Raw genomic sequence first — 19,376 nt, 5'->3', positions numbered from 1 at the left:
TACATAAGAAGAATGCAATACTACAAGAACTATGAAGTTCTGAAGTTGTTCTCACATGCCGGAATGTAGATACTCTACTTTTTGTTTTGTCATCCATTTCCACGTTTGATTGAGCCATCATATAACTGTTTTTGCTCTTCAGTCATGAGCTTTTATACAAATCTTGAATTTTTAAACATCATCTTGAACCATGCTCCAGTCTTTCCAACAAGGTACTATGGAACATCAAAACAATTTTGATTTGTTACAACAGCTTCAGATCATGATAGGCTTGAAGTTTGTTACACCATTTGCCAGACAAACCTCTACAAAATGTGTATCAATTCCCAAACTAAGCAATTGATTATATCATTATTTGCAGTTTCCACACAATGTTTCATAATATTATTCGATTTTTATAGCAAGAAACTCAAATAATCCACAAATTGTTATTGAAACACTCCCACTTCAAGAGCTCACAGCAATAACAATACAAGTTCAGAAGCAAACAAACATTGCGCCAGATTTCGTATGAAACGCGCCATCATCCCGAAGTTTCTACCACAGACTGTAGTTCAACCGCAGCCGTAGTGCGAAAACTGGCGAAAACCCCTGCCCACCTTACCCCACGGCGGAGCTCGGTTGCAATTTGTAAATACGCAAGCCACAGACCGGGCGGACGGACCGGGCGGGTCGGGCGGGCGGACGACCGGGCGGGTCGGGCGGGTCGGGCGGGCCGGGCGGGCTGGACGACCGGGCGGGCCGGGCCGCGTCGAGTCGGGTGGGCCCACCCGCCCACCCGAGGCTGAGTGACCTCGCCTGATTCAGACGAATATATAATTCATGACTTGTCCTCATTCGAAACCTCTCATAAACACGATTGTAACTACATATACGGGCATTTCGCCCAAAGAAAGCGATGCGTTTTGCGACTGACTCGCTCAGCCGACAATGGCACCACTCGAGGCCGTCTCTCGTTCGTCCCGTCCAACGGGTCGGCACCTCCCCACACGGTGACATGCGACAACAGGGGATGCTCCTGAGCCAGATATGTATCGCAGTGCGCGCCGGAAGGGATAACAACATAGCCGGCTCCCAAACATGGAAAATCACTGACACTATACCACGCTATTCACCCCACCGGGAATCAATTGGTGTGCAAAGGACAGCGCCGAGTTTCTCGCCACACCTCAGCACCCACTCAGGCAGCACTCGGTGCTGGGTCTGCCCCATCCTCGCGATGTGTCCGGAACACTGGGTGGCACGTGACACGTGACCTGGCCGTCCGAGGAGGGGAGGGGAGGGCCCCCCGTGCACCCGTGGCCACCCGCGCAGCCCACCGCTAGACGTCTGGCCATAGGCGGCGGAACGAGGGGGCACCGGGGCACCGGGCCCCCCTTTGATTTTGGCATTTTAACATTAGCCCTATGGGCGTTGCATGGAAAGAATGGAACCAAAAGTCGGCAGTGCCCCCCCCCCCCCCCCGCCCCTCCCTTAATTGAAGGTGTTCCGCCGCCACTACGTCTGGTGGCCGGTCCAGTCACCTGGATGGCCAGGAAGGAGAGGTCGTCTGCTCTCTGAGGGCGGCCAGAAGGTCGCGCCGCGGCAGCCCCGACAGGACGTATCGGACCGATCCAAGGTCGGTCACAGCGATACCGTCACCCCTCCGGCAGAAGGGAGAATCAGGGAGATGTACGACACCTAGCGAGTTCCGTCGGCACGCGCAGAGCTGCCACTTCAAGGGCTCTCCCATTTCCTGGCCGCCGAGGTAGAATAGGAATTTACACGGAAATCTCTGACGCCATAAGAGGACCTCCTCACGGTGACGGTCCTAGAATATCGCAACTGCACAAAGCTCCAGGAAATCCTTCGCAGGGAGATGAAACTTTAAAAAAGAAGCAAGCTCCCGAATCCCCGCAAGCTACGCCATATGCCTATATATGGTCAAACACGTGACCTCATCATTGTCAGTCATTTGAAATCCGAAAAAGTCACTTTGAGATTACATGGTACAGCCCTAATGGTGAATTTCGGGATACCAGGATACGCCGAAGTGCTGTCGTTTAAATACCGAAAATATTGACAAAACTCTAGGCCAGCAGGCTAGCAGCAGTCACATCAAGGACCTGCCCTGCGGCCAAGGGCATGTTACTGTCTCTGTCTCTCAGGCGCGGATACAAGGGGGGGGGGGCCATGGGGGCCATGGCCCCCCCCCCTTGGCCGATTTTTTTTTCAAAAATAAAATAAAAAGTTAAAAAGTTAAAAAGCTGAAAAGGGGGCCTCCTGAAAATAAAGTGGCCGAAATCCGATGAGTTTTTTTAACCTACCCACTTAGTTATTTCTTAGAAGACTAGCTGAGAAGACTTCTTTGTTAGAAGATTGGTAAAGCTTTTCATAACTTGGAGGTCTCTTATACTCACAGAGATGACCACTTTTACAGGGCCTCCTAGCCTGCACAGAGGGCCTCCAAGCCTGCACAGACGTTGAGATGTTGCCTGAACAGCTAGATAAGCTCAATAGACGCAGTTTTTTTTTGAGGGGGGGGGGCCAACAAGTGGGAAGATGGGGCCTCCAACAGGTGGGATTATGGGGGGGCCTCCTGGTTTCTAATGGCCCCTCCCTTGGAGATTTTCTGGATCCGCCCCTGCTGTCTCTCCCCACTCTCAACACCAAAACTTGTGAACCTCCACAGGGCCACAGGTTGTGGGGTCCTGCCCGTTGTTTTGGTCGATTCTCATCGAGGCTCGAAAAACCCAGCCCGGCTTTTTGCAGTCCCATACCGGTCCTGAGGGCCTCGCGCCCGGCACCGGTGTACCACAGCCAGTATTATCCTTTGAAGGGCTGAACCGGGCTGAAGGCCCTGTGCTGACTTTTTGGGGTGGCACTGACCTCTAAAATCCCCATTTCGGTCTTTTATAGGGCCCCAGACTGGTCCCCTCAGAGTCAGTTGACACCAGTTCACCTCATCTGAGACCCTCAGTTGACTCAAACCAAACTGCATCCTCTTCATGGTATCTGCATCGGCATTTTTGAGCCCCACTCGAACCGCATGGGTCCCACGCAGGTCTCTCAGCGCCCATATCGGTCTCTGAGGAGCCCATCTGGCCGCTGAGGTCCCCGCGACCGCCTCAGTCGTGACTGTTAACGGCCTATGAAGGCTCACATACTGGTCAGTGAATGTGGGACCAGATGTCCGCCTCTGAGGGCCCACACTGGCTTCTGAGTGTCCCATTCGGTTCCTCGTAAGGCCTATTTAAAACAAGGTGAAGGTTCTATGCAGCTCAAAGACCCATGCGCAAGACTGGCGTAAATTCCATAAACGGGAGGGGGCGAGTTTGCAGACTGCAAGTTTCCTACGTTAGAAACTGTTGAAACCGATGGAACTCCGAACTGTTAAAAACCGAAACCGATTTAAAAAATCAGAGAGCATGCGATAGCCCCAGACTAGACGGCAAACAAAGTCCAATTTTATTGACCTCGAGGTCACCGAAAAAGTCACAGGTCAGTCTAAGTAGAAACTATCGGCATTTAGGCATGCTCATTGCTCACGGATCCGGATACGATTTGATGATGCGGTCAGTATGGAGACAATGGGCCGAGTCGCCCTACCAGTGAGGTGCCGCAGTGGCTGAGGGTATCCAGTCAACACGGGAGGGTCCCGGGGGGGTAGGCCACGGCCCTGTCACTCCAGAGCACCTTCCGATGGGAGTCCAGTTACGCTGGGGCGACCGGCACTCGGCAGCCCAGACAGTGCATACCGATCGTGTATGGTCGGATTTCTGAACTCGGATTATTGATAACTGGGGATCCAGAGAACGGGGACAATGACAATCACATGACCATTTAGCTCGGATAACCTACAATAACCAATGGCTGCAATTTTCAAACTGTGTCCTATTCTTTGCCACGATGTGTCCCGCATCCCGCAATAGTCGCTTCGAGGTATCCGTAAAAATCCACGAATCATGACGCAGACGTGGACAATAAAAGTCATGCAATGTAGATACAGATTACAGCATTCAATGAAAAAGAAGCTATAAATCCTGAATAAGGCTCGAGTACATACTGAACATAAAATATAGGCAAAATATCAAACGATTATTGTACATGAACGGCACGAAATATTAGTTCTTGGCTGTATATCCGAATAAATATTGTCCTACCAACGTGTCTGAGATGCCGATCGACTCACGTATGAAGACTGTTACGCCGCTAGTATCCGCGGCTGAGTTCGTTCCAGCTTCCGGGTCCGCGATCTCGGTCCGCGATCTCACACACTAGCGTTCTGAATAACGTAGTCCTGTATTGGTGATCGGTATCCGGCGGGGGCCGCTGCCCGACTGCTGCACGGCCGCACCGTGCCCACGAGCGCAACGAGCTCAGCGCCACCTAGTCTACTGCACAAAGTTCAGAGGGCAAGGGCTACGTCGCCACACACTACCCCCCTCAACAGGAATGACAGTCGTGGCGAAGCAGACAACACAAAAACTGGCCGAAATAAGACTAAACATCCGTCTAAAACTATTTCAAAGCAAAACCAGTCGCTTCGAACACGACTTTGTGTCGCCGTCACATTTCGGCTATGAGGCGACGCGGCTGCTTCCGCTGCCTGACGGAAACACGCTGAGCGATGCCTCCAGTTGCTGATCCAGCTCCTGTTCCTGTCGCCGATGAGGTCGCACCGCCACCTCTGCTGACCTCCTCGGCACCAGCGTCGCCGCCTGCAGCTACCTGCGCTTCCTCGGAGCTGCCACTGGTAGCGGTAGCAGGTGCTGTCACAGCATCATTGCCCGTCGCCCCCGGCCTGTCTTTGGCCGGTGACCTGACCGTCGTTTCCGACCCGCCGGTCACACCTGACCCGACGATGACCCCCGGTCTGATGATCACCGGTGGTTCGCCAATCCCTGTGGGGGCCACCGGAACCTGTCCGTTACGGTTCGGTGCTGCCACCGTCGGCTGCCGGCTGATTTCCTCCACGCCATCGGACGCTGCAGCAGCCTGTTGGGTGCCCGCCAGACGCAGCTGGTCGGCGTGCCGCGACCAGATCGCGCTCCCCACGTCCACTTCGAACGACAGCGGGCCCGTTCGGGCGGTGATGACGCCCCGCCGCCACTTGGACGGTCCACCGTAGGCCCGTGTCCAGACGTGGTCTCCGATCGAGAACTGCCTGTTGTGACCTGGCCTACCGGCCTGCCACTGGCGAAGTTTTTCCTCGCGCTGCCGCACATGCACATCCGGCTTTAGGAGGTCCAGGTTGGTTCGCACGTTCCGTCCCAACATCATTTCCGCTGGAGACCTCCCCGTGGTCGCGTGTGGCGCCACCCGGTATGCCAGCAAGAACCGCTGGAGGCGCTGAGAAAGCGTTCCTCCGTCATTGAGTGCAGCTTTCAAGCCATTCTTTACGGTTTGAACTGCGCGCTCCGCCGCCCCGTTGCTACTTGGATGCCACGGCGCTGTCCTGATGTGCCGAATCCCATTCGAGTTCAGGAACTGGGAGAACGCAGTGGCGGTCAGCTGGGGTCCATTGTCGCTGACCACCTGGACCGGCAATCCAAACCTGGCGAACATTTCGCGCAGAACACGCACCGTGCTTTCCGTGCTGGTCTCACGCATCGGCACTGCCTCCACCCAGCGCGAGTAGCTGTCATACACTATCAGAAAGAAAGAGCCCTGGAAGGGTCCAGCGAAGTCGATGTGAACCCTGAACCAGCAGCTGTCCGTCGGTTCCCAAGGGTGAAGTTCAGCACGCGGTGGTGCCCCGCGCTTTTCCATGCAAGCCGCGCAGTCACGCGCCAGGGCCTCCAGCTCGGCGTCCATACCAGGCCACCATACGTATCGGCGCGCCACACCTTTCATTTTGGCGCTGCCCAGGTGACCTTGGTGCAGCTCTGCCAGCACCTGTTGCCGAAGGCAGTGGGGAACCACCGTCCTGCCACCCCAGAGCAGACATCCCAGGTCCGTGGAGAGCTCATCCCGCCTCTGACGGAACGGGGCCAGCTCCTGCTCCACCTGTCCGGGCCACCCACTGTGCACGTACGTCAGGACGCGCGACAGTACCCGATCGCGGCGTGTCGCCGCCGCGAGTTGTGTGGCCGTCAGAACCGAAGCTACTCCGTCCATGAACAGCAGATACGAGCCGCCGCTGGTGTCGTCCTCAGCGTCCGCTGGCTCGACCTCTCCGCCTGGCACTGCCATACGAGACAGACTGTCCGCCAGGTGCATGTCTTCTGATGGACGTAGCTCCACATCATAGGTGAAAGCCGCGAGCTGCAGCGCATACCGCTGGAGCCTGGCCGCCGCCAGCGTTGGCAGCTCGCGCTCCGGACTCAAGATGCGCGACAGCGCCCTGTTGTCCGTGACCAGGGTCCACCTCCGGCCGTAGAGAAACTGACCGAAACGCTTGACGGCGAAAGACACCGCCAGCGCCTCCTTCTCTACCATCGGATACTTCCTCTCCGTTTTTGTGAGTGTCCGAGAGGCGTACATCACCGGACGCTCCAGTCCTTCCTCGTCAGGCTGCAGAAGCACGGCTCCCACGCCGACTTCACTGCTATCTGTGACGAGCTTGAGCGGCGCCTCTGCATCGTACCGCTTTAGGACTGTGTCCCCTGCCAGCAGTTTTCGCACTCTGACCAGTGCGTTTTTGTGCACATTAGTCCATTTCCACGTGGCGCCCTTCTGTAAGAGATCGTACAGCGGCGCTAGTTCCGTGGAGAGGTTGGGAAGCACCCGCTGGTAGTAGTTGATGCTCCCCAAGATGCTGCGCAGACTTTTCACATCCTTAGGGTCCGGCATGTCGATCACTGCGTCAACTTTCTCCTGTACTGGACGCAGCCCCTGTGCTGAGATGCGCCAGCCGAGGTACTGCACCTCGTCAAGTCCAAGTTGACACTTCTCCCGTTTCAGCTTCACTCCATGAGCTTCCAGCCGAGTTAGCACTTCATCCAAGCGCTCGCACAGGTCCGTCATGTTCGCCGCCGTCACCAGCAGATCGTCTTGATAGGCCACACACCCGTCTAAGCCATCCAGGATGTGATCGATTGCTGCCTGAAACACCGAACTGCACGCCGATATGCCGAACGGTAGAGATTTCATCCGATACCGTCCTCGGTGCGTGACGACTGTTGTCATATCTCGCGATTCCTCCGCGAGCTCCAGCTGCAGGAAGGCGTCTTTCAGGTCCAGTTTGCAGAACCGCCGTCCTCGGACGCTCGCAAAGATGTCCTCGGCGGATGGCGTAGGATGCGTCGCCATTTGCAGCTGCGGGTTTACCGTCAGTCGATAATCACCGCACAGACGCACACCGCCATCAGCCCGTGGCACCGTCACCAGTGGTGTTCCCCAGCCGGGCGCGTCGTTTGGACCGACTTTTTCCGCGATCCCGGCCTGCACCCAGCGGTCGAGCTCCTGCTCGACGGCCGGTTTCAGTGCATATGGAGGCGAGCGCACCGGCCGTGACACCGGCCGTGCATCCGGTTTCAGTGTCAGGTGCGCCTTTACTCCACTGATGCGCCCCGGTGTGCCGTCAAACACCGACTTGTGCCTGTTACAGACCGCCTCCAGATCCGCCGTCCCTCGGTCCGGAGTGACGTCCATCACCGCCGTCTCTCCGCCGCCCACACTGATGTCCAGAGCCCGCAGCCAGTCGCGGCCTAGCAGACGGCGATCGCCAGGCAGGTCCACCACGACCAGTCGCAGTCGATGGTCCCGACCGCGAAACCTTACAGAGACGTCTGCCTCACCCCGGAGAGGGATCCGGTGACCAGTGAATGACGACAACTGCAGTTCAGAAGGTTTCAGTCGCAGCCGCGGGATGACCGTGTCCCGCCCCACAGCAGTGATTGGGCTGCCGGTGTCCACCACCATTTTGATGGCCACCCCGTTCACCGGTAAAGTCATTTTAACCGCCTCCGTTAGGTTAACGGCGTTTATCTGCCCCAGCCCCCACATGTCCGCCGTGGCAGGCTGCTGTCGGCATTGACTGCGCAGATGTCCGATCTGCTTGCAGCGGTAGCACCGCCGCGTCTCCGGTGCCGGTCTGACCCCGTCGGACCCACGAGTGTCAGATTCCCGGCGCCCCGGCCCCGTCGGCCGCCGTGACGCTGGTGCCGCACGCGCTGACTCATCCGGGCGTCGGCTGTCCTGACAGTCCCGCTGAAAATGTCCTGCCGCACCGCAGCGGTAGCAGCGGACCGTGCGCCGCTGGCGGTTCCGGTTACCGTCAGCCGTGCGCTGTTGCCGGACAGCGTTCAGCTGATCCGGTCCCGAGGTCACCACATCGACCTCTGGCCGCTCGTCCAATGCGGTGGTTGACCGTCCGACGCCGTCCGTGCTCAGAGACGCATTACGGAACTGCGTCACTAGCATTTGCGTTTGCTCGTATGCACGAGCCGTAGCCTGGAGATCTTGCAGTGAAAAGTTATCTCCTTTGGTTCCGACCGTCTGCAACAGTCGCTCCTGAATTTGCGGAGTCGCGCCGGCCACGCTCCTGTCCCGGAGCTCACGGTCGAGGTCAGCCGCCGGGAACCCGCACCGCCCAGCCACCGCCCGCAAACGAGCCAGGTACGCGTCGAATGACTCGCCGGCGTACATGCTCGTGCGGTGGAACGTTACACGTTCCGCCATAAGGTTAGACGTCGGCTGCAGATATTGGCGTAGTTTAGCCACAGCGGTGTCGTATTGTGACGTTGCAGCCGTTGCAGCCGGCTCCGGCAGGGTGTCGAACACGTCCTGGATGTCCGGCCCCATTAGATGGAGCAGGACTGCAGTCCGCCGCCGGTCGTCTGTTATGTCCATCGCCTCGGCGTAGAATTCCAGACCCTTCAGCCACCGGCTAAAGTCCATCCCCTTTGCAAAAGGAGCCACGCTCGGCAGTCCGGCCGCCATGTTTGCCACCGCCCCGAGGCTGCACCGGGGTCAGGCACTGCACACTGCACTGACCGCGCTGACTCACCAGTCACGCCACACCGAGCAGAGTCCAAAGTTCAGAGTCCAGCGGCCGCCGTCGCCGCCCGCACCACTGTTCACCCAACACGGAGGTGCAATACAAATGTTCCCAACAACGATACAGCGAAACGCAGCGGCAGAGCTTACAGCGTTAATGCACAAAATTATGCAGCAGTATAAAAAAAAATACTAAGCACTAAGCAGAACTAAGCACTAAGCAATATCACCCGGCCCGACGCTATCACTTCACCGTGATGTATATCCGCGCCGACCGCCGCGCACTGCACCATCCAGCACGCCAAAGGAGTTTGTCCGAGTCCCGACGCTGTCACTTCCCAGTGACGTATATCCGCGTCGGCCACCGGTGCCGCACCACCAGAACGCCAAATCCGTGAGAACGCCACTTTTCCTTCCGAGATCACCACTAAGCGGATCTCGTCCTCGTCGCCAAGTTGTTACGCCGCTAGTATCCGCGGCTGAGTTCGTTCCAGCTTCCGGGTCCGCGATCTCGGTCCGCGATCTCACACACTAGCGTTCTGAATAACGTAGTCCTGTATTGGTGATCGGTATCCGGCGGGGGCCGCTGCCCGACTGCTGCACGGCCGCACCGTGCCCACGAGCGCAACGAGCTCAGCGCCACCTAGTCTACTGCACAAAGTTCAGAGGGCAAAGGGCTACGTCGCCACAAAGACGTACCTGATCTGGTCTCTGGACGGCGTCTCGGACCGCCCGACCCCGCCGGCGACCCGCCACCGACGCTGCCGCCCGACCCGTCACCGCCAGCCACCGCGCCGTCCGCCTGCGGCCTGGCCCGCTGCCACGCGCCGGCAGCTATCGACGACCGACCGCACTGCCATCTGACGGACAGTGCCGACACTCGCAGTTCCCGTGACCGACGTCAGTGCCGCTGCATCCGACTTCGATTATGTTTTTACGGCTCCGGGAAGTTCAAGAAAAGTCAGGTCTGCCTGAGAGGTCATTAGTAACAGCTCTCTGGGACAACACAAAATTCGCGTATCCTCCAAAAACGCTGATGAACTTCGTCAGCAGACATCTGAAGAGCCTCGGGCTATTAATAACTCCTGAATAGAGCCTGTCGTCTCGGCTCCCGGTCTCTGAGTTCGATGATTCGCCGCGGGCGGTTCCCGGTTCCCGATCGGTCCCCCACTCCGCGTCTAGCACCGCTGTGCTGCGGGAAGCTGAGATACCGGGGCAGTTTATTAGTCCTGCTGATGCAGCGTCTGGAAACCATGGCAACCTGCACCCTGTGACCGCCGTGGAATAGCTTAACTATCTTTAGGTATGTATCGTCTTAGTATTAGTAATGACCTAGCCCAGGGATATTTGTGCTTAGGTATATGAAGTAGGAAATCATACATGCATGCAGCATATATCAATATGTAATACATGTCTACTGCATATGTTATGTAATATGTATGCACGCACAGTTCACTTCTAAACATGGCTGCGGAATCGGAGTCGGAGTCAGTCAGGGTCTATTTTGGAAATCGGAGTCGGAGTCGGAGTGACCGAAAGGCTATCCACTCCAGACCAGCAGACCTGCAGACCTGCAGAGTCGGAGTCGATAGTTCTACTCTGAGTCGGAGCCAGGGTTGATTTTTGGAAGCCGTAATTGGAGTTACCGAAAATCCATCAGCCCTGGTTCTGAAACTGTCCGACGGTTCATAAGTCTCGGCTACACCAAACAGCTTCCAACACGGAGTCCGGAGGTGACCTGCCACCTGACCACGGGGCGAGAGCCGAGGCAGGGCAGCGCTCGCAGCAGAGGCGTAACTCCAGAGGCACACGCCTCACCAAGTCGGAGCAATAGGACTCGTGATCAACTTCAACTAACCATTCGCGGCACAAGAGTGGGCAAAAACGCAAGACACTTATAAATATGTATATTGCAACAAGCACAGCCGCCTTGAAAATGGACGGAAAAGTACGTATCAAGAGTGACCCGTATAAATGTGAAACAATGGCAGAGCAACGTACAGAATATATAGAACGTTAATGCGATAAATAACATCACGTACGGCCCAGGGGCGGCCCAAAGCGCACAGGGCTGGCTTCGCGGCCCGACCCACACGGGAAAAGCAGCCCTCCCCGAAACAAATTGTACGCAAGTAACAACGATCAGCCTCTTCGATAGGTGAGCCTCACTGTTACCGAGCACATCAGCCGGTCTGCTCCGGGACGGATCAATATGTGTCCGCGGCGCTCAGCCGCCGGCCGTGTCAACGGAAACCTGTCCCGTGTCCCCGTCCCCTACCCGCCGGACAGGGGACATCGTCTGTTTGATCCACATGGCGTGACGTCATACAGGTGACGTCACACCTGGTCAGGAGTCACCGGCCGTGGGAAGTCCTCCAGTCGTCCTACAGTCGTTGTACGTCCACACACATTTCCAGTCAGGTACGTCGGACGGAACATGGTAGAGCTCCGCTGCCGCTTTTGGCACTAGATACGCAACCAGCGGGTAGCTACGGCACAACTCCGTGCTGGCTCATCCGGTCGCAATATTGCACTGGGGAGGAAGGACGCGACTGAGAGCCGCTGTGGGAGCAGTGAAAGCAGTCGTCTGCCGTCACAAAATCACCCGAGTCCAGGAGTGATCTGAACTTGCGATCCACACCCACATCGGACCCGGACAATCAGGTCACTGGAGTCAAGGTCAGGTCACCAGGTCACCGCAGTCTACCCAGGGTCAGGCCACGGATCACTGCGGCCCGAGGGTCAGGTCACATGGCCGCCCGTGTCCGGTCGCGAGGTCATCGCGGCCCGTGCCAGGTCACGCGAAGTTATCGCGGCCCGGTGCCGTGGATCAGCCGGAAGGCCATCTCCAGCATGTTGGGCGGTGTGGAGCCGGGCACACAGACGAACAGCAGCCGCTGCGCCGGCGCTGCCATCTGCCGGCTGGAGCGGGAAACAGCCGTCAGCGGCGCACACGCCGGACTCACAAACAGCGGCGCCGCAAACAATGGCCGATCGGCCCGCGAATGCACAGCACATACCGGACAGAGACAATGGCCAGAGCGCGCCGCATCCCGGCGTGGCCCGGCATAAACACCGGGCAGACGGCGGAATGAGGTGGACACTGGCCGAGACACGGGTCGCGGGCTGCCCGGCGGTGGCCGCATACCAAACAGCCGGGGGCCGTGCAGGTGTCAAGGTGACCGCGCGACGGGGCGATCATACCAACGCTTCACCCCGACCCTGACACTGAATAATGAACGCGTGGGCCATCGGGAACGGGTGGCGACATACCGCTGCAACCAGGGATGCGGAGCCGTGGAAATTTCAGACGGCTCCGGCTCCGGCTCCGGCTCCGGAGAAAAAAATCGGCTCCGGCTCCGGCTCCGGCTCCGGGTGAAATGTTATGGCGGCTCCGGCTCCGGCTCCGGCTCCGAGTAAAATGGTCCGGCTCCGGCGGCTCCGGCTCCGGCGGCTCCGGCTCCGACTCAGTACATCCCCTACGCAATCAATTAAATACGGGTGGAAGAAAAATTGGATTGGTTATACGCGTTACTCTTTGCCATGACCGGCTCACCGCGTCCCCGCGCAAACGCACCTCGGAGAGAACTGGCAGAACAAAGGGCTAGGAAGCGATGGCATTCGGGAAACGCAGTCGCCGCGAATCGGAGTTCAGTGAACCATCGTAAACTGACACCCGTCTCGGCTGCATTGGGGGATGAGGGGTGGGGGGTGTGTGGGATGAGACGGTGCTGGGAGTCGCAGTCCACTGCACTGCACAGTGGGGATTTTTCCGATCTAGCGCCTATTAATTCAAAAAATATGTTTTGGATTTTTGTTTATTTTTTGTGTCAGTAGGGCTAAGAAATGTCTGAATTTTTCATATATGGCATTGTTTTATCTGTATGTCCACAGCAAAACTAGGAAAAATGCGCCCAAAGTTCACACTCATGCGTGATTACTCAATGGGCTCAGCAAGGCCCGAAAGTATAGCTCAATTTCATTGTCCTGTCCTGTTGGTTTTAATCTTGCGAGGTCTTAAAGTTGCATATCGTCTGAAAGGCACCTTTATTAGGAATGGAATGGCAAACAGAAAGTATGCCACAACCTTACTAAGGTCACAAAAAATGCCCTTTACAAAAAACCCTTACAGACACCATATTGAAGGAATGGTATTCTAAATAAATGTAGGAAATCAACAATGTTCTCCACACTTTTCCACTCCGAAATATATCCTATCGAATTCGCCACTTTCTTCTGCACAAGACAACGCCTAGTTTGGCTGCCGAAACTTGCCTGAACACGGAATATTCACATTAGAGTATCTTAACACCCCACTCGAGGAGCGCTAGGGCAAACAGCACGATATAGGTATGTTCCGGACATAGGCGAATAATTTTACTTCGTGATTTATATGATGCATATTTTCTGAGACACATTCATTAGGAATAGGATGACAAGCGTAAATTATACATACCGTAACCTTATTAACCATCGCACTTGTGGGGAGGGGGAGGGGGAAGGGGTCGGATAAAACCCCATGGTTTTCCGCAAATTACTCGCGCAAAAAGCGGCCGATCGCGCCGAAACTTTCGGTACCCTCGAGATCATCAATTTTACATCTAACCTAAAAATTTCATGACTCTGACCCAACTGACCTTTGACCTGTGGCATATTTCTCGAGACCATGTTTGGCCGGAATCGCGATTCGGCGTATGCCAGCTCACATTATCCGCGGTTTCCAGTCTTTTTGTGGTTTTAAACGTTCAAATATGTGAAATGATGTTGGTGCCATGCATAATGGTGGGAGTCAAGGTCACGTGAAGGTCAAATCAAGGTCATTGACCTTTTGATGACCTTGGTTCACTTTTTCGAGTTTTACTTGTTTCTAGGGTAGTTTTTGGTGCTGATTTCGATTTTAGCAGCCATTTGAATATTTACGAAGTAGTTCTAGTGCCTTCGTTCCATGTTACGAAGCTATCAGTAGTAGGTGACACTTCTATGGATGGCCGGCAGGACGCCTACTAATTGATCTAACGTGACCTGACCCGACCTGGCCTAAATGCATAAAGACATCGTCTGTGATCAAAACTAACATGAAATTCGTGATCAGCACCCCAAAATACCCCGTAACACCCTAACTTTGCGAAGTTTCAAGAGGTCTCGATTTCCCAACTTTAGTTGGGTCATTAAACTGACTTGGAAAGTCAGCTTATGACCTTGGACTTTGAAATTGGATATATTCGGCCTAATTTCGTCATAGGCAGCACGCTTGACTTTTCCGCGAAGCTCTAGCTTGATCAGGGGCCAAACGGCTGAGCGGGGGTCCAATTGAACCCCCCTATACTATGTTGATTATGCACATTTACAGGTAAAATTCTCACCAGGACACACCAGCCAACATCTCTGCACAATCTGGCTACAATTCTACCTATGGTTTGCCCTCTACGAATAAATACGTGCTAGATCGGAAAAATCCCCACTGTGCACTGGTTTGAAAACAATGGCCGTCACCTGATGACTGGTCCTCATGTTCTGGGGATGCAGTAGACGTGGGGGGGGGGGGAAGAGCAAACAGGAAGTTGTTTGCGTACTGTGGGATACTGGGGATATTCGGATTTTTTCATTCACTTGATGGCCCATGACGTAAGTACCATATGTTTTACTGCCTTGTACTGTCAAACCGAACTAGGTCAATTATTTTTTTCCTCTTCAAAAAATAAAAAGGAGCCGGAGTCGCCCCCTTTTTTGGCGGCTCCGGCTCCGGCTCCGGCTCCGGGCTATATTGTTTCACGGCTCCGGCTCCGGCTCCGCCTCCGGGCAAAATATGCCGGCTCCGGCGGCTCCGGCTCCGACTCCGGCTCCGGCTCCGCATCCCTGGCTGCAACACTTAGCTCGGATCATGTGTACATACTCTGTGCATCTCGGATCAGGGATGTGACCCACTCAAACTACTCTGTTACTCGGGTTAGCGCTGCACTTAGGGAAACTCACCCCACTACCCAGATCTGTCCCGTGGGTTAGCGCTGTCGTGAACTCACCCGACCACCCAGAAGGTCTGTCCCTCCTGGCCATCCAGGGTGAACAGCGTGCCGACCTCGTGCGGCCTGCCGGCGGCCGGGCCGCCAGAGAAGCCGCCCGTCACCTGCAGCGGAGAGACACAGGCGTTAGAGGCGGGTCACGTACCGATAGCGACGCTGTAGTTTATCACAAAACCCTGTTCAGGAAGTCAGACCCCCACTGATATCGAATGCCAAACCAGTCGGCTCTGCTCGCCTTGTGAGTGCCCTGGAACACAGCAATCTTTCTCACATTATTCATACGACCGCAACCAGTTAAAATGCAGTGTCCTCTACAGAACAGTGTTATCAAACGACAACCTGATAATGATCCTACCCGGTTCATAACTTTAGCACAGTCATCCCCTCCCCTTCTCCCGTAATGGTGGGGCCATCCCTCCCTCCGTACCGACGTGCCCGTCCTTCCCTCCCTACAGGCGGCGCTGCCTCTCCCGTCCCCACCGCCCTCCTCTCCCCTGCGTACCGGCGGTCGTTGCGCCAGCAGTGGCAGCAGTCGGGCCACGGCGCGCCCGAAGGCAGCCACCAGCTCCGGCCGCAGCCAGGCGGCCAGCAGCGGCTCCGGCAGCGCCAGGTAGGTGGCCGCCGGTACGTCCAGCAGCACGTGCTGCAGCGCCACAGAGAACGAGTCGGCCACCACCCTGGCGGAGAGACGGGCACCGGACAGCTTGCTCAGTGCTTCAGTCGTAACAGAGCATATTCGCGAGCGTGTCATCCTGCATTGGCTGGGCTGTCAATAGCCGTCTACCTCGTATTGGTTTGAGAGGGAAAGGGGATGAGAAATATCTCCCCGTGCAAATTTTGAACAAACGGTTGTAGATTGACGAGAAAAACGATAACAAAAGACCTCCAGGATAGTATTTCCAGAGAGCACAACAAATACTAAGCAGGTGACAGGTTAGGCATTAAGGTAAAATAAAGTCTTAGGTCGAATTTACGAAGCATCAACATTATTTGTTCCAGACAAGGGAGAGTTGTTTGGCAAAGACCGGCGACAGCGAGCCTGTAGGTACGCAAAACGAGGGTCTACAATTTTGTGAATAAGAATGGTGGTTTAATGACGTCACAAAACCGCCCACACACCGAGCTGTCGTCTGTTACGGCATCACTGAACTAACGTCATCGGTTTGGCAATAGTCGGTGAATAGAAACGAGCTCGCCGCAATCAATCGCCGCATTATTCCCCTTATTTGACGTAAGTTATCCCTGCTCCGGCGTTAACTACTGAGGCAGGCGCGGACCGCGGACAAATCCTGACAGATGTGAGACGATCGATCACTGCTGCAGTTCAGCGGGCGCGGCCACCTCTCCGCTCAGAGACGGGGGAGTGTACGCACCTCCTGGAGTCCTCCAGGGCCTGGCCCATGTATATCTTCTTGTTCTCCATCAGATCGTACTGGTTCGGCAGCAACCGACTCTTCGGAGGTCCCTGGAAAACAAACAATTAATGATGAGTTGAGAGGGCGGTGTGAGAAATCAACCTTGCAGCTGCTTAGGATAGCGTGAGCAGTTAGTGTATTGTTTGTACAGCTGTTAGTGTATCAATTAAGGCTAAGTGTTCACATTTGCACCTGCTAAACTAGCATAAAACAGCAGCTGCCTTCTTTGGGCAGGTGCATGGTGAGAAAAGGGCTTGTAAAACGCCGCGTTATAGTTGAAAAGTGTCCTTTCAGTTGGTAATGAGTAGACAAGCAGCCAGATTGGACCATTCCCTAGTGCATAAGCGCATAGCGAACACCACACACCCGTACCCCTTACCCTGTAGATTTCCCACGTGTCGGCCACGTGTCCCTGTCACCCCTTACCCTGTAGATTTCCCACGTGTCGGCCACGTGTCCCTGTCACCCCTTATCCTGTAGATTTCCCACGTGTCGGCCACGTTACCCCTTACCCTGTAGACTTCCCACGTGTCGGCCACGTGTTCCTGTCACCCCTTACCCTGTAGATTTCCCACGTGTCGGCCACGTGTCCCTGTCACCCCTTACCCTGTAGATTTCCCACGTGTCGGCCACGTTACCCCTTACCCTGTAGACTTCCCACGTGTCGGTCGCGTGTCCCCACACCCCTTACCCTGTAGAGTTCCCACGTGTCGGCCACGTGTTCCTGTCACCCCTTACCCTGTAGATTTCCCACGTGTCGGCCGCAGAGTCGTCGGTCGAACTGTCCCCGTCGTCTGACGCCGAGTGCCTGCCAACAAAACAACGCCGTCACCGACCGCCGGCCAAGTTCGGCGCTCCGCCAGAGTAGGGGAACAAGTTGTGTTACCACTTAAACTTCTCTCACCGCGCTACATTTCCACTCCGTCTCACGATACAGACATATGCCAGACGTCGGTGCACCATCCGTGCTATTTCACCGGTGCCATCCGGTCTAGCCGATACCGACAGACGGATTTCAATCCAAGTTGCCAGGCCTGTGTCTGCTCGGTATGCCCTAATTCACAACAGCGGGAAAAGTTGGGACCGAGTTTGAGACGTGTTCGCTGGGGCACTGAATGCGCCCGGAATAACGGCAGATGAAATACTGATCTAACTGGCACTGCACGGAAATGACGACTATTGGGAGGGACATAACTTCGCTGGGAAGTCATCCAAGACGACGACGACGAGGGTTTCTGAGCGGTCTTAATGGGCTAGTCAATGTCGCCAAAGGTATCACTTCTTAAATATTTACGTGGTACAATGTGGTGCGGATCTTGGCCTTAGTATAAATCTTGTGGTCCTAACAAAGTTGTCTATGCCTGACTGGGCTAGTCACTTAAAATGTGATGGAAAGCTAATAATTAAGACACCTATCACACGAGGGCTAACTAACTACATAGTCTGTAATACTGACGGCTGGTGTCGGGCCGGTGCGGCGCCCGTCTCTGACGCGGAGGCGGGACTGTCGGCCGGCTCCTGTCGCCAGGAGGCGCTGCCGCTGCCGCTGCCGCCGCGGCCGCCGGTCCCGCTGCCTGAGGCGCTCCCGCCGCCGCCACTGCGTGTGTCCTCCAGGGAACTGGGACCTGGTGGCGGCCGACACACAAAATGTCACCAGTCTGAATGTCAGAACGGATAAACTGATCCTAGCAACCATGCCAGCCATGAAACAGCCTTATAATAACAAACCACACGATACCAACCAAATGAGCTATGAACCAATCACGCACCTGCCCTAGAACAGATCACCTGACGGTTCATCGTCTCTCCGAAGGCGTCAAACTCCACCCGCGGCGTCCCCCTACCGTCCCATCCACTGGCAGACTCTTCGGTACTGCTATGGGACTAGCGACTGTCCCCTTGCTAACCCCTAACCCCGGCGTCTCCTTACCGTCTGCTCCTTTGAAGGACTGCTCGGCGCTGCTACGGGACCGGCGGCTGTCAGTTCGGCGCGCGGCCACCAGGCGGCTCCACCAGCGCGTCTCCAGCAGCGTGTCTGAGGACAGAGCACCACACCGAGTAGAGAGACATCACCTTTTGGCGCATTGGAGCAATAACAACTATCGAGCGGCGCATCGCAGATACACAGGCGCACCCTGCCATGCCGACACAAAGTTTCGCTCGGCACAAAGTTTTCCAGGCGCATACTGACGCAAAGCGCCAATCAGTATTGAGCGGCAGGCGGTCTGACCAGTGACGGCTGCGTCCAGTTGCGCTATCGTTCAACTAAAGCTCGGCCGTGGTTCGGACTAGGCCAAAACTGACCAAAGGTCACAGTAATAAAAGAGTGCATAACGTTAACGTTAACCTTAGTCCTTTGTCCGTTTATTTAGTTTATTTCGGTGGTTTAGCTTGGTCTTCTACGACCAACAGTACATACTGAATTTCCCATTGGAAATGCAAGCAGCTCCATATCACCATTATCATGAAATATATGGCCGTATAAAAGCAACAGCTAGGAGCTCCCAAGTTCAAGACAAATGTTGACAATGCAGGACCGGCGATAATGTCGAATTGCCTTGGAATAACCAGCAAATATTGGTATAATATTGGTATTGGTATATAAATATATGGTATAAACTAACTGAAATCGCATACTCCCTGTAACACATGTTACAGGGAGTATGCGATTTCAGTTAGTTTGCAACGACCCAGTGGCGGTTCGCCCATTAAGGCAACTCAGGCAGTGCCTAACCAGAATTTTCTGGGTTAGATTTCTGCTTTTTTGTTTTTTGTTTTAAATTATAAATACTTTTTACCGATGATTTTAGTGATTTGATAACATATAGTTACCCTACTAACCCCAACGTTCAACTCATGCACGTATTATTCGCTATAATTTTAATGCAGCCTAGTGTGCAATAATTTAGCTGCCTCATGTCCAGATGCCTGCATTCAATTTACATGGGCTGGCAACTCCAGAAATGTTGGGCTATCAGGCACGCCTAACCTGCCTTTCTTGGCGATAATCATTGAGCAA

At 55.1% G+C, this 19,376-nt stretch overlaps 3 protein-coding genes across 3 annotated transcripts in view; all 3 read right to left on the bottom strand.

The window, feature by feature from the left end:
• LOC122372860 (solute carrier family 22 member 3-like) overlaps positions 1-9,710 on the bottom strand; it is a 28,052-nt gene extending 18,342 nt beyond the window's left edge. The window contains exon 1 of the mRNA XM_043350512.1: positions 9,622-9,710. The gene's annotated coding sequence lies outside the window, so the exon portion shown is untranslated. The remainder of the gene's footprint in view (positions 1-9,621) is intronic.
• Positions 4,549-8,346, bottom strand: LOC122372865 (uncharacterized protein K02A2.6-like). The gene is made up of 4 exons (XM_043350517.1): positions 8,154-8,346; positions 5,515-7,631; positions 4,838-5,196; positions 4,549-4,588 (listed from the first exon to the last, which is right to left on the bottom strand). The coding sequence occupies exons 1-4, from the start codon at positions 8,344-8,346 to the stop codon at positions 4,549-4,551; spliced, it is 2,709 nt and encodes a 902-aa protein (XP_043206452.1).
• A 1,109-nt stretch (positions 9,711-10,819) lies between the features above and the next one.
• Positions 10,820-19,376, bottom strand: part of LOC122372864 (protein inturned-like) — an 83,633-nt gene continuing 75,076 nt past the window's right edge. The window contains exons 17-23 of the mRNA XM_043350515.1: positions 18,288-18,392; positions 17,814-17,982; positions 17,096-17,165; positions 16,316-16,407; positions 15,445-15,619; positions 14,943-15,046; positions 10,820-11,844 (exon numbers count right to left, since the gene is read on the bottom strand). Coding sequence (XP_043206450.1) covers positions 11,730-11,844; positions 14,943-15,046; positions 15,445-15,619; positions 16,316-16,407; positions 17,096-17,165; positions 17,814-17,982; positions 18,288-18,392 — 830 coding nt within the window. The 3' untranslated portion in view covers positions 10,820-11,729. The remainder of the gene's footprint in view (positions 11,845-14,942; positions 15,047-15,444; positions 15,620-16,315; positions 16,408-17,095; positions 17,166-17,813; positions 17,983-18,287; positions 18,393-19,376) is intronic.

This window comes from Amphibalanus amphitrite, unplaced genomic scaffold (assembly GCF_019059575.1).
Source record: "Amphibalanus amphitrite isolate SeventyFive unplaced genomic scaffold, NRLGWU_Aamphi_draft 001410F_arrow, whole genome shotgun sequence".
Classification (NCBI taxonomy): Eukaryota; Metazoa; Arthropoda; class Thecostraca; order Balanomorpha; family Balanidae; genus Amphibalanus; species Amphibalanus amphitrite.
This window is presented reverse-complemented; position numbering and strand designations above follow the sequence as displayed.

Coding starts and splice junctions, on each gene's coding strand:
- LOC122372865 (XM_043350517.1), bottom strand. CDS start 8,346: ATGCTAGTGACGCAGTTCCGTAATGCGTCTCTGAGCACGGACGGCGTC. Junction 5,197..5,514: donor TTGGATTGCCGGTCCAGGTG/GTCAGCGACAAT, acceptor CATGTGCGGCAG/CGCGAGGAAAAACTTCGCCA. Junction 4,589..4,837: donor AGACCGGGGGTCATCGTCGG/GTCAGGTGTGAC, acceptor TGTTTCCGTCAG/GCAGCGGAAGCAGCCGCGTC.